The 14,819-nt window shown below is 48.8% G+C and overlaps 1 protein-coding gene across 2 annotated transcripts; it reads left to right on the top strand.

The window, feature by feature from the left end:
• Positions 1 to 668: 668 nt before the first annotated feature.
• NELFCD (negative elongation factor complex member C/D) lies at positions 669 to 14,598 on the top strand. Of its 2 annotated transcripts, none has more exons than XR_004032930.1 (15): positions 669 to 824; positions 5,517 to 5,632; positions 6,194 to 6,303; positions 7,148 to 7,257; positions 8,355 to 8,462; positions 8,931 to 9,083; positions 9,300 to 9,430; positions 10,358 to 10,523; positions 10,765 to 10,899; positions 11,337 to 11,476; positions 12,460 to 12,574; positions 12,915 to 13,010; positions 13,087 to 13,138; positions 13,578 to 13,707; positions 14,108 to 14,598. XR_004032930.1 is itself a non-coding variant. In XM_003277506.3 (15 exons), the coding sequence occupies exons 1-15, from the start codon at positions 711 to 713 to the stop codon at positions 14,140 to 14,142; spliced, it is 1,800 nt and encodes a 599-aa protein (XP_003277554.1). In that variant the 5' UTR covers positions 669 to 710; the 3' UTR covers positions 14,143 to 14,579. The 2 variants fall into 2 exon arrangements, 1 of the variants encoding a protein (XP_003277554.1); XM_003277506.3 differs by having other exon boundaries at positions 13,087 to 13,227; positions 14,108 to 14,579.
• The last annotated feature ends 221 nt before the right edge of the window (positions 14,599 to 14,819 follow it).

Raw genomic sequence — 14,819 nt, 5'->3', positions numbered from 1 at the left:
TTGGCCTCCCAAAGTGTCGGGATTACAGGCGTGAGCCACCGTGCCCTGCCTTATTTATTTATTTATTTAAGATAGGGTCTCACTCTGTTGCTCAGGCTGGAGTGCAATGGTGTGATCTTGGCTCACTGCAACCTCCGCTTCCCGGGTTCAAGCGATTCTCCTGCCTCAGTCTCCCGAGTACCTGGGATTACAGGCGCATGCTACCACGCCCGGCTAATTTTTGTATTTTGAGTAGACGTGGGGTTTCACCATGTTGGCCAGGCTAGCCTTGAACTCCTGACCTCAAGTGATCCGTCAGCTTCGGTCTCCCAAAGTGCTGGAATTACTTCCAGCGACGCCTGGTCGCGTTTAGTACTTTTTACCAAAAATAAAAGAAATTGAAACACTTTCGTGGGTCCTAGACACTTCCCGAAGGATTTGTTTCCAGCTGTCAGATGAGGAAACTGGCGCTCCCAGGGCCGGCGCAGCAGGGGCGGGGCTGTGCACGAATTCTGTGGGAAACCTCTGTCCGGAGATAAGCCCCTGGTCCACCCCGGCAGCGCTCCGGGATCGATTGGGTGCGTTCCTTCCGCCGGTCCCCTTTGTTCCCAGCGCCCAGCCCGCGGCCCTGCCCTTCCTCCAGGCCCCGCCCCTTCCTCCAGGCCCCGCCTCCCGCCCGGGCCGAGGCGCGCGGCCGCGCGTGCGCCCGCCCGCCTGTCCCCGCCTCGCGCATGCGCCGCGCTCGCTCGCGGGAGAGCATGGCGGGGGCCGCGCCGGGCGCCATCATGGACGAGGACTACTACGGGAGCGCGGCCGAGTGGGGCGACGAGGCTGACGGCGGCCAGGTGAGGCGGGGCACTGGGCGTCCCCCTGAGAAGATCGTTCGTCTCCGCCGCCGGCGGGCCGGCCCCGCTCCCGGCGAGGCCGCGCGGCGCGAGGCCGCGGGCGTGCGGGGGGTGCGCGCGCGCACTGCCCGCGCGGTCACCGTGTGGTTCAAGCACAGCCCGCCCCGCCCCCGCCCACCCGGGGTCCTGCGGCGCGGCCGCCGGGGTCCCCGCCTCCTCGCCTGCAGGACCGTGCGGTGGGGGCGAGGCGCCGGAGGCTCTGGCGCGGGGCGGGCCGAGGCCCCTAGTGCCCCCTGGCTCTGGCCAGGCCCAGCGCCGGCCCTGCGACCCCCACGGCGGGCGGGACACCAGCGCTAAGGTGGAGGGTTGGGCTCACACAGTTTTAAACAAAAATAAAGTGGAAAAACTTAACACCAGCATCATGAGGAAAAAGTAGAACTTAGGGCATTCCTACATGTGCTTTAATGTTTTATAAACTGTACTCTTAAGCACCTTGGGCTGATTTTTCTGTCTTTGGGCAAACTGATGTAAAGGATCTTCGGGCCTTGACCTTCCAGGGTTTGGGGTGGAAACCCAGCAGTTCACTCTGTTCCACCCTGAGGACAGGGACTGCAGAGCCAGGGCAGGCAGCTTTAGTCTGGCCGGTGTGTCCCCACCTTACTCTAAAGACCCACCTGCGGCGCATGATTGAAATGTAGCTTCACGTCCCTCCCCTGGAGACGGCCCAACAGTTGGTCTGGACGGGAGCCTGGGAACTTGCATTTTTTTTTTTTTTTTTTTTTTTGAGGCGGAGTTTCGCTCTTGTTGCCCAGGCTGGAGTGTAATGGCGCCATCGCGGCTCACTGCAACGTCTGCTTCCCGTGTTCAAGCGATTCTGCCTCAGCCTCCCGAATAGCTGGGATTACAGGTGCCCACCACCATGTCCCGCTAATTTTTAAAATTTTTAGTAGAGAGGGGGTTTCACCATGTTGGCCAGGCTGGTCTCAAACTCCTGACCTCAGGTGATCCACCCACCTCGGCCTCCCAAAGTGCTGGGATTACAGGCGTGAGCCACTGCACGTGGCCCAGGAACTTGCATTTTTAACAAGAATCAAGATTGGGGATGTCTGGTGCATTTTGAACTGGTATTTTGAGGGAATAAAGGATGAAGTGGGGCTTACGTTGATGAACATGGGTGGTGGTGTGATGGCGGCTTCGGAGCCATGGTATAAAATGCCAAGGCAGGCGATGTGTTTCTGGAACTGAAAGAAGCCCTGTGAGGTTAGCTGCCTGGTGGAAGCAGTGGCAGGAGATCAGTAGGGAGTAGGTTCTGAAGATCCCTGGAGAGCTGCTGAATGGTATGGCTTGTTGAGGAGTTTGGGGCAGGGAGTGACACGAATAGATTTGCATGTTGGATCGTTTCACAGTGTTGGAGGCTTAGGGTGGAGTGGATAGAGTCAGACTTAGCTAACTGAGAGCCTGGGCCATGTGTGTCATGCATTATCGCCTTCCACACACAAGATTTTGAGTTGGGTGTTACTCTCCTTATCTGCTAAGTGAAGAAAATGAGATGAAAAGACTTAATGACCTGCCCAAGGTCATGAAGCTACTAAAGGAAGAAGAGGGGACCCAAACCCACATCCTTTGCCTCCATTGCCACCTCGTCAAATTGCTGAGCACCAAAGTGGTCCAGATGAGGAGGTGTGAATTAGCTTAGTGGTGGGTTGGTGTTTGGGGCATCTAGTATATCACCTTGAGCCTTTTTTTCTTTTTCTTTTTCTTTTTTTTGAGATGGAGTCTCGCTTAGCTGCTCAGGCTAGAGTGCAGTGGCTTGATCTCAGCTCGCTGCAACCGCTGTCTCCTGGGTTCAAGCAATTCTCCCATCTCAGCCTCCCGAGTAGCTGGGATTACAGGCATCCGCCATCATGTCCGGCTAATTTTTGTATTTTAGTAGAGACGGGGTTTCACCATGTTGGCCAGGCTGGTCTTGAACTCCTGACCTCAGGTGATCCACCCGCCCAGCCTCCCAAAATGCTAGGATTACAGGCGTGAGCCACCGCACCGGCCTTTTTTTTTTTTTTTTTTTTTCCTTTGAGATGGAGTCTCACTCTGTCACCCAGGCTGGAGTGCAGTGGTGCCATCTTGGCTCACTGCAACCTCCACCTCCTGGGTTCAAGTGATTCTCCAAGTAGCTGGAATTACAGGCCGGTATCACCACACCCGGCTAATTTTTGCATTTTTAGTAGAGATGGGTTTTCACCGTGTTGGCCAGGCTGGTCTCGAACTCCTGGCCTCAAGTAATCCGCCCGCCTCTGCCTCTCAAAGTGCTGAGATTACAGGCGTGAGCCACCGTGCCCGGCCTCACCTTGAGGCTTTGAGTCATAAAGTGTTAGAACTGGGGCATATAAGGGCCATCTAATCAGTGCCTTCACTTTATAGACCAAGTGCGTGAGTTATTTGCCCAAATTTATGCAGTCAGACCTAGACCCCACTGATGGGAGATTGGGGAGTCTCGTGTTTGGGGAATTTTAATCATGATCCTAATTTGGCCCATTGACACCAGTGGGCTCTCATGGATGAGGGGGGTGGACCAGACGTTCATTTCATGTTTATTCTGTGACTGCTTGGATGAGGGACAGAAAGTTAGGAAAGGTGTTAGGAGGGTGGCAAGAACTGGATTTTAAAAGATAGTTGGTGACCCAAATTCTGTTTGCCTGATGCCATGTTACATAGTGGGAGGCAGGAAGATGTGTAAGGAGGCCACTGTGGTGTTCAGTCTGGATGGTGGAAACTGAGCTACAGACATGCAAATAGATGAGTCCTGCTGCAGATTGCAAATGGGGAGTGGTGAGAGGTCAGAACGGACAGGGGAAGTGGGAAGGGCACGCTCTTGCTAGAGCTGGGGTGTTTTTTCCTGAAGGAGATGGGAATCTTTAAGCAGGAGAGAGATGTCAGTTTTGTGGCTTACAAAGATCACTGTGGCCACGGTGTGAAAGATGATTGAAAGGAAGGAATAAGACTGAGACTTTAGGGGAATGTTGCTACTGCAAGCATACAAAAAATAAGGAAGAGCAGAGGCAAATGTGGAAAGAAGGACCACTTTGGATAGAAAGATGGGAGATGGAACTGATGAGTCTTTGTGACAGGATGTGGGGGTGGGGAGAAGGAGAGAAGCTGAGGATGATTTTCAGGTTTGGGGGGTAACAGGTAGATATATGATGGAATCCGTTACCGAAATATGGGTTGTAGAAAGAAGATCTGCTTCCAGGGAAAAGATGTCAGTTTTGGACCTAAGGAGTTTGGATGCTTGTGAGACATCTGACTGGAAATGAGAATGGAATGTTGGATACCTGAGTCTGGAGCTTAAGAGAGGAAAGATGGAGAGAGAGATCCAGGCTAATTCTAGATTTGTCAGCAGGTAGATAGCATGACAGAAGAGGTGGTGGAAGAGGCAGGTGAGTGCCCAGGGTGGAAGCCCAAGAGAACAGACATATGGGAATGAAGCTCGGGGTGAAGTCTGGCCTCTGTCACTCCCTTAGGGGCTCAGCGTTCCCCATGCAAATCTGAGAGAAGACTCCACAGCCTTTACTGGGAAGTCATCGGGTTCTGTCTGCTCCCAAAGCACTGCTTTTAGGATCTTAGTCCAGATCATGAGTGAGCAAACTTTTCTGGAAAAGGCTAGATAGCAAATATTTTAGGTTGTGCCTGTCTCTGTCTTAACTACTTACCTCTGTCCTTACAGGGGGAAAGCAATCAGAGAGAGTCCTTAAAAGAATGGGTGTGGTTGTGTTCCGTAAAAGTTTATTTGCAAAAATAGGAGAGGGCTGGATTTGGCTCTGGGTCTTAGTTTGCTGACCCCTGGCCCAGCTCTTGCCAGGGCTGTTAGAGTAGGTTGCATGGAGGTCTGTCTCTCCTATTAGTTTGTGAATTTCTTTGATGGAAAAAGCCTTGTCTTGTCTTATATTTTCTTATTTTCCTTGGTTGATGAGCACAGTGCAGACTGAATGTTCAAAAAGCATCTGCTTGTTAGTTAGGGTGGCAGTGTTAAAGTTGGGCAGGGTTTGGGATCACAGTCCATCCTCACATGGTCATCAGCAGGTGAAGAAGCCTGCTTTGCCCTTAGATGGAGTGACAGGCCTGAGGTTGCTTCCACATAGAATTGGGACTGGAGTCCAGCCAGAAGTGTGGATGCAAGGCGAGTTAGTGATCTTTACTTTCTAATGGTAAGTGATGGCTCACGCTTTCAAGAATCAGGTTGTTACTCTTCAGTGGCATGTATGAAATAAGAATAGTGAAAACAATAATAGTTTACTATTTATTGCACTGTTATTAAATGTCAGGGATTATACTGGGTTCTTCCCAAAATTAGCTCATGGAATCCCCACAACAGCCAAATGGGAATAGGCGTTATTATTATCTTCACTTAACAGAGGAGGAAACGGCCTCAGAGAGGCTGGGTGACTTGGTTGAGCATGGAACGCGGTTTGCCAGGGAGGAGGAGTTCTACACACGCAGTCAGTGAGTGTGATCCTCGATCCCATCTTCCTAGCCGCTCATTACCTGTCCAGCCCATTTCATGCCATTGTCATGAAAGTCAAATGAAATAATGTGTGTAGAATACTTCCAAAATGGGCAGCATTATATGATTTAAGGTGAGATTAGGGTATTTGTATTAACGAAAAAAATATCATGGTTCTTGGCATTTACTAACAGCAGGAGGATGATTCTGGAGAAGGAGAGGATGATGCAGAGGTCCAGCAAGAATGCCTGCATAAATTTTCCACCCGAGATTATATCATGGAACCCTCCATCTTTAACACTCTGAAGAGGTATGTGAGAAAGGTGTCTGTACTGGGAGGAGGCTGGGGATAATTTAGAGAAAGTTTTGTAATACACCCAGAAGGTGTTATGTAAAGCAAGAGTAATTCGAACTGAACTAAAGGCTTCAAGGGGGAGGGGGGGGTCCCCTCTGCCACTTTTTTTTTTTTTTTTTAAGACAGAGTCTTGCTCTGTTGCAGTGGCACAGTCACCGCTCACTGCAGCTTCAGCCTCCTGGAATCAAGCAGTTCTCCCGCCTAAGCCTCGCAAGGTGGCCACCACAGGCATCTGCCATCATGCCTAGCTGTTTTTGTTTTTTGTGTTTTTTTTGGGAGAGACAGGGCTCCTTACGTTGCCCAGGCTGGTCTTGAACTCCTAGGCTCAAGTGATTCTCCCACCTCTGCCTCCCAAAGTGCTGGGATTACAGGCGTGCACCACTGCATCCCCCCCCCCTCACCCGGCCGCGCTGCTTTAAAAATTTTGAAACCTGATTCTCTTCCTCTTTCCTTACCTTCCTGTTGTCCATCATTCCATTCATTCGGGTGTAATTGCTGCTTTGTTACTTTCCCTAGGTATTTTCAGGCAGGAGGGTCTCCAGAGAATGTTATCCAGCTCTTATCTGAAAACTACACCGCTGTGGCCCAGACTGTGAACCTGCTGGCCGAGTGGCTCATTCAGACAGGTGCTTTGTGGGTGGCCCCTGTCCTGGCTAGTCACCCCCACCTTTTTAAAAATAGACTTTTGGGTCCTTATAACACTGATACGATGCCTTCTTTCATTTCCTGGTTTCTGAGACTTGGGTAAGAAAGAGCTGAACTTCTTACTCATTTTTATCTTTATCTTACTCATTTGTATCTGCTTGCCTCTTATCTTTGATTCAGTAATTGAGGTTTACTGGTAGCCTGCAAACGTGATTCTCATTGAGCTGTTTTCCTACCATGTTGTAGAATTATAGGATTATACAGTGTGTGTTCAGTGTGTCATTTTCAAGACGTCTATTACAGCAAGCAGTAAATGACGGATAATTTAGGACTGGCTGTGATTATGGCTTTTAGCTAATATGATCAAAGTAGAGTCTTACTGTAAATCCACGGAGCCGGGTGCAGATGACATCACTGAAGTGCGTGCTGTCCGGAAGCTTGTGGACACACTGCTGTCCTGGTGATTAGATACAAGTGTGTCTTTTTTGGCTGCCATCTGCTCCCTCCTCACAGGGCAGGGATGTTTTTCCATCCCCCTACCTGTCTGCTGGGGCCATTTGTCTTTATCCTTAGTGAGGCTCTGCAGACGGTGCTGTCCTTTCCATGAAGTTAGGGGTGGACCAGACTTGTGTGTTCTGTTCTGTGCTGCTTTTTGGTCTTATCATTGATAACTACTTTGAAGAGTTCCAAAACCTTACATTTATAAGTGGTCAGAAGCAATTCTTTGGTATTTGATTCACATGGAGACTTTTGGCCGTTTGCTTTCTAAAGCCACACAGTGAGTGGACAGCTTGCCATTGTCTAGTTGCTTTTATTCTCTTTCAGGTGTTGAGCCAGTGCAGGTTCAGGAAACTGTGGAAAATCACTTGAAGAGTTTGCTGATCAAACATTTTGACCCCCGCAAAGCAGATTCTATTTTTACTGAAGAAGGAGAGGTGAGGAATTATTTTTCTTTGTCTAGTACCAGGCCCTAGGGTCTTTTGCAAATTCCCTGTGTACAGTGGAGTGTGGCATATCATGTAAGTAATGGCAGAGTTGAGGACTAAAATCAGAGGGTGAGACAGAAGTTGCATCTAGTCAGAATTGCCCTTTAAACTCTGTACCCAGGGTCGTGACATGCTTGCACACAAGAGGCACACAGGTGCTGAGATCAAGAGAATGAACAGCAAGTTTCCACCATTTCCTCTCTCAGGCTGACTCCAGGGCACACAGCCCTTGGAGTGTTGTGGTGGATTCGTTTGGTTCCTCCAAGAAGCAGTTGCCAAGACAGGGCTAGGCCTGCAGGAGATTATGGGGAAGCGACTATGAGGGAAAATGGGGTAGGGCTGGAGGAGGCTGGGGTAGCTGTGATGCAGTCTGACCCTTGAGGGCAAGAGAGAAGGAATGAGGGTTAGTAGGAAGAATGTTAGGCTGCAGTGCAGTTTCCAGAACGTTCCAGCCATATCAGTAGGGAATCTTTAAGCCACAGGTGCCCATTCTGGGAGCCCACGTCTCCTGGACAGGCCTGCTTTTGAGGCCCTGCTGCATTCCATCCGTGGCTGGGAGCAGCCTTGGGGAGCTGGCCTTGGCACAAACAGGATGGCAGGTTCAGAGCACAGCCCTTGAGGTCATCCATCACATAGGAGAGCTGAGAGAAACGTTGTTCTGACTACTCCGTGTGGTGATGGGCCAGACCACCTGTGCCATTTAAATGGCCTCTTTCTCTTTTGCTAAGGGCATACAGCTGGGGCAGCATGAGCTCCCTGTGTGTGCAAGGCAGCTCTATGCGGTTCTCGGTGTCTCCTAGGAAGCAACTTTCAGTACCCTCCCGTGTTGAGTCCGATCTTTTGAAAGCTGAGTGGGCATCTAGGGACCTTCCTGTCACTCAGCCAACTGTGTGGCCGTGGCCAGCTCTGGGTCTGCCTCCCCCAGAACTGGATGCCCATGGGGAGTCCGTCAGCACCAATCTCCTGTGATCGTTTATACAACAGAATCTCCACTCAAGTAAAAGCGGGGCCTCCTCCTATCTTGCTGTTTGTGTGTTTGTTGGCAGACCCCAGCGTGGCTGGAACAGATGATTGCACATACCACGTGGCGGGACCTTTTTTATAAACTGGCTGAAGCCCATCCAGACTGTTTGATGCTGAACTTTACCGTTAAGGTAGGAAGAGTTCTAGAGTTAAAGAGAAAAGTGTTCATGAATGTTTATTTTTGGTTGTTGGTCTGTTTCCTTTGACAGTTCATATTTGCTTTTTTTCCATAAAGGTTTTTATTGTTTTATTTTTATAAGCCTTACACTGAGAAAGAAAAGTGTAAAATTTGTATCTGTGTTTTTGGGTCAGTGTTGACTGTGTTTTAGGATTTAGCAGGGACACAAGCATTCTCTTGTGCTTTGAGAGGAGCTTTAGGCGTGCCTGCTTGATCTTCCTCTTGCATATGAAGAAACGATGGAGAGGTGGTCAGCCCAGGGCACACATCTAGGTGATAGCAGGGTAAGGGCGGAGTGAAGGCTTGAGACCCACGACCAGCGCACACTTACTCCACCTCACCACGAACACTGACAAGCCAGCTTCCCATGGAGGTGCGGTCACTGCATGCTGCCCCTCTGACTTCTTGTTTTGTGTCCTAGCTTATTTCTGACGCAGGGTACCAGGGGGAGATCACCAGCGTGTCCACAGCATGCCAGCAGCTAGAAGTGTTCTCGAGAGTGCTCCGGACCTCTCTAGCTACAATTTTAGATGGAGGAGAAGAAAACCTTGAAAAAAATCTCCCTGAGTTTGCCGTAAGTTCTTTCTTTATGAACCTCAGATTAGAAGGAGGCTGCTTTGGGTCTTGGTTTTCAAGCATGAGATGCTCCTTCCCTGGAGAGAATCTCCATTCTGAGGGCACCTTCCAGGCTGCTCACTCCCGGGCCTGAGCACGGTGGAGGCTTGGCTCTTGTCCGCCCATCCGTGCTAGAGTAGTAAACCCCACACCCTCTCTCCCTGCAATCTTTCAGAAGATGGTGTGCCACGGGGAGCACACGTACCTGTTTGCCCAGGCCATGATGTCCGTGCTGGCCCAGGAGGAGCAGGGAGGCTCCGCTGTGCGCAGGATCGCCCAGGAAGTGCAGCGCTTTGCCCAGGAGAAGTGAGAGGCCCTGTTTCTGCTCAACCCCTCCCTCCCTAGTGCTCCCCACAAAACCCTTCCCATGGCCTTTGTTCCACAGCCAAAGCTGCTAGCTCCTTCTGTTCAACATAGAGGTAAACTTGCTTTTGGCTGGGCGTGGTGGCTCACGCCTGTAATCCCAGCACTTTGGGAGGCCGAGGCGGACGGATCACCTAAGGTCAGGAGTTTGAGACCAGCTTGAACAACATGGAGAAATCCCGTCTCTACTAAACAAAATTACAAAATTAGCTGGACGTGGTGGCACGTGCCTGTAATCCCAGCTACTTGGGAGGATGAGGCAGGAGAATTGCTTGAACCTGGGAGGTGGAGGTTGTGGTCAGCCAAGATTGCACCATTGCACTCCAGCCTGGGCAACAAGAGCGAAACTCTGTCTCAAATAAAAAAAAAAAAATTATTTTTAAAAAACTTCCTTTTATCCAGCAGAGCTGGAAGAGTTAGAGTTGTTTTTGGTATACTTGGACAGCTGGCTTTCTAAAGTGCTGCTTTGAGGACTGTTTTGTAAAGCACTTGATTCTTCTTCACTTTGCTGGATTTATGGACCTGGGTTTTTACACTGGGATTCATAAGTAATAAAGTCAGTCCTGAAATAGTTGCTCAGCAATCTCATTGTTACACTGTCGCAAAATGAGCTCATATTAGCTTTATTTTCTGCTACCAATAGAGTGTTCATAAGTATTTAAAGTGTGTGACTCCTTTATTATAGAGCCAGCAAGCTGTATTTTTGAATCACTTTTCCAGTGTTGTAAATGTTATTTTTGTGGGTCAGTCAGTATACTCGTGAATGACAGAAAAACAGATCCCAACAGTGCAAAGTATTATATGTGTAAAAAAGAACAGAAAAAAGAAGCTGCCTAGTTAGTAACAGGCTCTATGGTTTTTCTCATCAAGAGGTCACGATGCCAGTCAGATCACACTAGCCTTGGGCACAGCTGCCTCCTACCCCAGGGCCTGCCAGGCTCTCGGGGCCATGCTGTCCAAAGGAGCCCTGAACCCTGCTGACATCACCGTCCTGTTCAAGATGTTCACAAGCATGGACCCTCCTCCAGTTGAACTCGTAAGTTGCTTCTCAAGAACCCCCAATGCCAACTGGTAGGGTGACTTTGGAAGGTCTGTGCTTGTCTGATTCTCTGAAGGCTGTGAATGCAAATCCATCATTGTCCTGGTCCTTCCTCAGTCACACTCTCTGCCTGGAGCCTGTTAGGCCCCTGCTGTGTAGGGAACCCTGAGGGGAGGTGGGTTGGGTGAGCAGTGCCCTCACGCCTGCCATCCCGAACTGGGCATATGCTTCTCCTCAGATCCGCGTTCCAGCCTTCCTGGACCTGTTCATGCAGTCACTCTTTAAACCAGGGGCTCGGATCAACCAGGACCACAAGCACAAATACATCCACATCTTGGCGTACGCAGCAAGCGTGGTTGAGACCTGGAAGAAGGTACCATCGGTTCTGGGAATTTGTGGATTTTTTAGGAGACAAATATCCTCCTCTGCTTTGATATTATTTTGGAATTTTGGCTGCAAGAAATCTTGACCCTCCCTAGTATCAGGCATGTCTTTTCTTCTGTTTCTGCGTAGAGAAAGTGCTAAACGTTTCAAGAAAATGTGCGTAATGCCTCCAATACTCTGCAAACCGTAAATTGAAATGTGACTAAAGAAATGAAACTGATTTCCGTAAGACATGGACAAACACTAGTCTCATTGCTTTTCAGTTTCTGTACACTGTGTGACTGTGAAGTTTGACAATTAAATTGACTCCCAACTTAAGGAGAAATAGGGAAAGTGATTTGCAAGGAGAAGTGGCCGACACTAGAGCACCCCGATAGCAGGGATATCTGCCCTGTCAGGCTCACCAGCTTGTGTGTGTGTTTTCAGAACAAGCGAGTGAGCATCAATAAAGATGAGCTGAAGTCAACGTCAAAAGCTGTTGAAACCGTTCACAATTTGTGTTGCAACGAGAACAAAGGGGCCTCTGAACTAGTGGCAGAATTGAGCACACTTTATCAGTGTATTAGGTAAGCAAAACGAAACTTAGTTCTTAAATCAGTCCTTTGGGGAGGAGGTGGTTTGAGTTTTCATATTGAAAGCTCAAATAACAAAAGCTTCAGCGATACTTGTTCATTTTATTTATTTTTTCATTTTTAAACAGTATGTAGGGAACTTTAAACAGCTTTAGCAGCATGAGTAGTTTTCAGGTGTTTATTTGCCAGAAGTCTGTTGAGTACAAATTAGACTAAGTAAAAGATAGCCAGAGTTAACAAAAATTGATTTGAAGGGTCTATTTATAGGTAAAGTTATGCCCACAAAGTATTGCTTAGGTAGAAATGATTTGTGATTTTGCCAATTATATAAATAGATGTGTCCTAGAAATAGTGTGTCCTCTTAGGCATGTCTTTCCCCTAATAATTTATACTAGGGATGAATAAAGAGTTTGCTAAATAAAGGTAAACTTCAACCCAGTCCACCAAACTCACCGAGTATCGCTCATTAATGATCTTTTCCTTTCAATAAGTGGTTTAAAGTGAGCAGAGAATTGAACTCTGCTTCTCGCACCGCATGTTGAGTGGCTGCTGATCCATTCACACCATTTACTAATAAGCAGAGCTTAGGCCAGGCACAGTGGCTCTCGCCTGGAATCCAGCAATCTGGGAGGCCAAGGCAAGAAGATCGCTTGAGCCCAGGAGTTTGAGACCAGCCTGAACAACATGGTGGACCCTCTCTCTACAAAAAATTAGCTAGACATGGTGGCACTCACCTGTAGTTCCAGGTACTCGGGAGGCTGCAGTGAGCCATGACTGTGCCATTGTACTCCAGCCTGGATGACAGAGTGAGACCCTGTGTCAAAAAAAAAAAAAAAAAAACAAAAAGGGTTGGGGGGCATATTGAAGGGTGAATGATGGAGTCGTCTGAGTTTGTTTTTAACCTTCCTTTAATGCTTTTCTAGCATATTTTGTCTTTTAAATTGTTTTTTAAAGGAAGCATTCTGCCTTAACTGTAGGTTTCCAGTGGTAGCAATGGGTGTGCTGAAGTGGGTGGACTGGACTGTATCAGAACCAAGGTACTTTCAGCTGCAGACCGACCATACCCCCGTCCACCTGGCATTGCTGGATGAGGTAAGAGGGTGGAGGGCTGTTCACAGCGTACACAGTGTCTGTCTCATGCTGTTTACGTTGGCATTAACATTGCATCTATTTAGTGAGTTTAGAGGATACTCTTTTCAAAAATAGTTATTTCTGTCCTAAGTGAGGATTTTCCTCTTAAGGACCTGGCTTCATTGACTGCAGAAATTTCTTAACCTCAGTCAGGTGTTACTGGAAGCTGATGGCCCTGGCTTAGGTGTCAGGACCTTCTTCCTCAGTGATAAGCTCTTTGGTGGCTGTGACAGTGCCCGGTTTCTCTGTGTGCTGAGCGTGACCACACTGTTCAGCGAAGCTCCCTCTGGCCTGTTTGTAGATCAGCACCTGCCACCAACTCCTGCACCCCCAGGTCCTGCAGCTGCTTGTTAAGCTTTTTGAGACTGAGCACTCCCAGCTGGACGTGATGGAGCAGGTGAGCAGTGCCCGTGGGGCTCGCCAGGGGGCTGGGGAGGACCCCCTCTAACAAGCTCCCTGTCCCCCTTCTGTAGCTTGAGTTGAAGAAGACACTGCTGGACAGGATGGTTCACCTGCTGAGTCGAGGTTATGTACTTCCTGTTGTCAGTTACATCCGAAAGTGTCTGGAGAAGCTGGACACTGACATTTCACTCATTCGCTATTTTGTCACTGAGGTCAGCAATGCACCGTTGGTTTCATGTTTCATACTGTTTACACTAGCACTGCCCTTTTTGGCTTAATTTAGTTCATTTTGTACCTAACTGAGAACTGTGCTTTCTGATGTAGTGATGACAATGACAGATACTCATTTACCAAAAAGCACCTTCTGCCTGCAGCAGCTGTATGACACACTTTACCTCCATTACCACCCTGGGCATCTGAATGTTGGAGATGGGTGGTGTCACCAGGGAAGCCGGTGGGGGCGGGGAAGGATTTTTTCCAAACTGATTGCCATTTCACCTGGATGTCGGTGGATGCCCCACCCTAGTGTGCGGAAGAAGTCACCCTGTGCTCCCCCACACAGGTGCTGGACGTCATTGCTCCTCCTTATACCTCTGACTTCGTGCAACTTTTCCTCCCCATCCTGGAGAATGACAGCATCGCAGGTACCATCAAAACGGAAGGCGAGCATGACCCTGTGACGGAGTTTATAGGTGAGGCCCACTGCCTAGCCCTTTACTACAATAGAAAATGTCAGCTGGGTACGGTGGCTCATGCCTGAATCCCAGCACTTTGGGAGGCCAAGGTGGGTGGATCACCCGAGGTTGGGAGTTCAAGACCAGCCTGACCAACATGGAGAAACCCCATCTCTATTAAAAATACAACATTAGCTGGGCATGGTGGCACGTGCCTGTAATCCCAGCTACTCGGGAGGCTGAGGCAGGAGAATCACTTAACCTGGGAGGCGGAGGTTGCAGTGAGCCGAGATCGTGCCATTGCACTCTATCCTGGGCAAAAAGAGCAAAACTCCATCTCAAACAAAAAAAAAAAAAGAAAGAAAATGTCATGTTCTACTTCCTGTTTCTAACACAGTCACTGTTTTCCTCGTTAAAGCTCACTGCAAATCTAACTTCATCATGGTGAACTAATTTAGAGCATCCTCCAGAGCTGAAGCAGAACATTCCAGAACCAGTTGTGGAAAAACCCTTTCAAGAAGCTGTTTTAAGAGGCTCGGGCAGCGTCTTGAAAATGGGCACCGCAGGGAGGAGGTAGATGACTTCTTTACAAAGGAAGACGGTAGCAGCTTCAGTGAGAAACTGCTCTTACGAACAGTCCCTTCTCTGCTGTCAATCCAGTACTGCTCCCAAATCCTGTTTTCAGTGTTCATTTCCCTCAAGGCAGGCGCTGGGCTCCCATGACCCCTCAGGACAGATCCGGCCGTCAGCCGTGGGCCGCTGGGAGCTCTACTCGGGGAACTCATTTCAAAGCTGACCTCAGTTTTCTCACAAGAACCCAGTTAGTTGATGTTTCATTGTAATTGTCTTAATTTGCTAAGAACAAGTAATAAGTAAATTTTTAAAAAGCCTTTCTGCTGGGTTGGATTAGGTCCTGATGTGACATTGTTTTTGTGTGTGAATAAGGCACGGTCAGCCTCAGTCTTGTGTGGAGCCAGATACTTTATTCATCACTTGGGCGATTTGAAACTGCCATCTCCCTCCCTCCCTCCGCCACCCTTGATTCTAAAGTGACATAAGAATGGTGATAAGTCTGAACTGTTTCACCTCTTAAATGCCATATTATTGCCCACAGTTGCCAAATACAAAAT

This window comes from Nomascus leucogenys, chromosome 13 (genome assembly GCF_006542625.1).
Source record: "Nomascus leucogenys isolate Asia chromosome 13, Asia_NLE_v1, whole genome shotgun sequence".
NCBI lineage: Eukaryota > Metazoa > Chordata > Mammalia > Primates > Hylobatidae > Nomascus > Nomascus leucogenys.
This window is presented reverse-complemented; position numbering and strand designations above follow the sequence as displayed.

What these genes read in the sequence shown, in the direction of transcription:
- NELFCD (XM_003277506.3), top strand. Translation starts at nt 711, where the DNA reads ATGCGCCGCGCTCGCTCGCGGGAGAGCATGGCGGGGGCCGCGCCGGGC. An exon ending in ACGAGGCTGACGGCGGCCAG is followed by an intron (nt 825 to 5,516) that starts GTGAGGCGGGGC and finishes ATTTACTAACAG; the next exon opens with CAGGAGGATGATTCTGGAGA. An exon ending in ACCTGGCATTGCTGGATGAG is followed by an intron (nt 12,575 to 12,914) that starts GTAAGAGGGTGG and finishes GCCTGTTTGTAG; the next exon opens with ATCAGCACCTGCCACCAACT.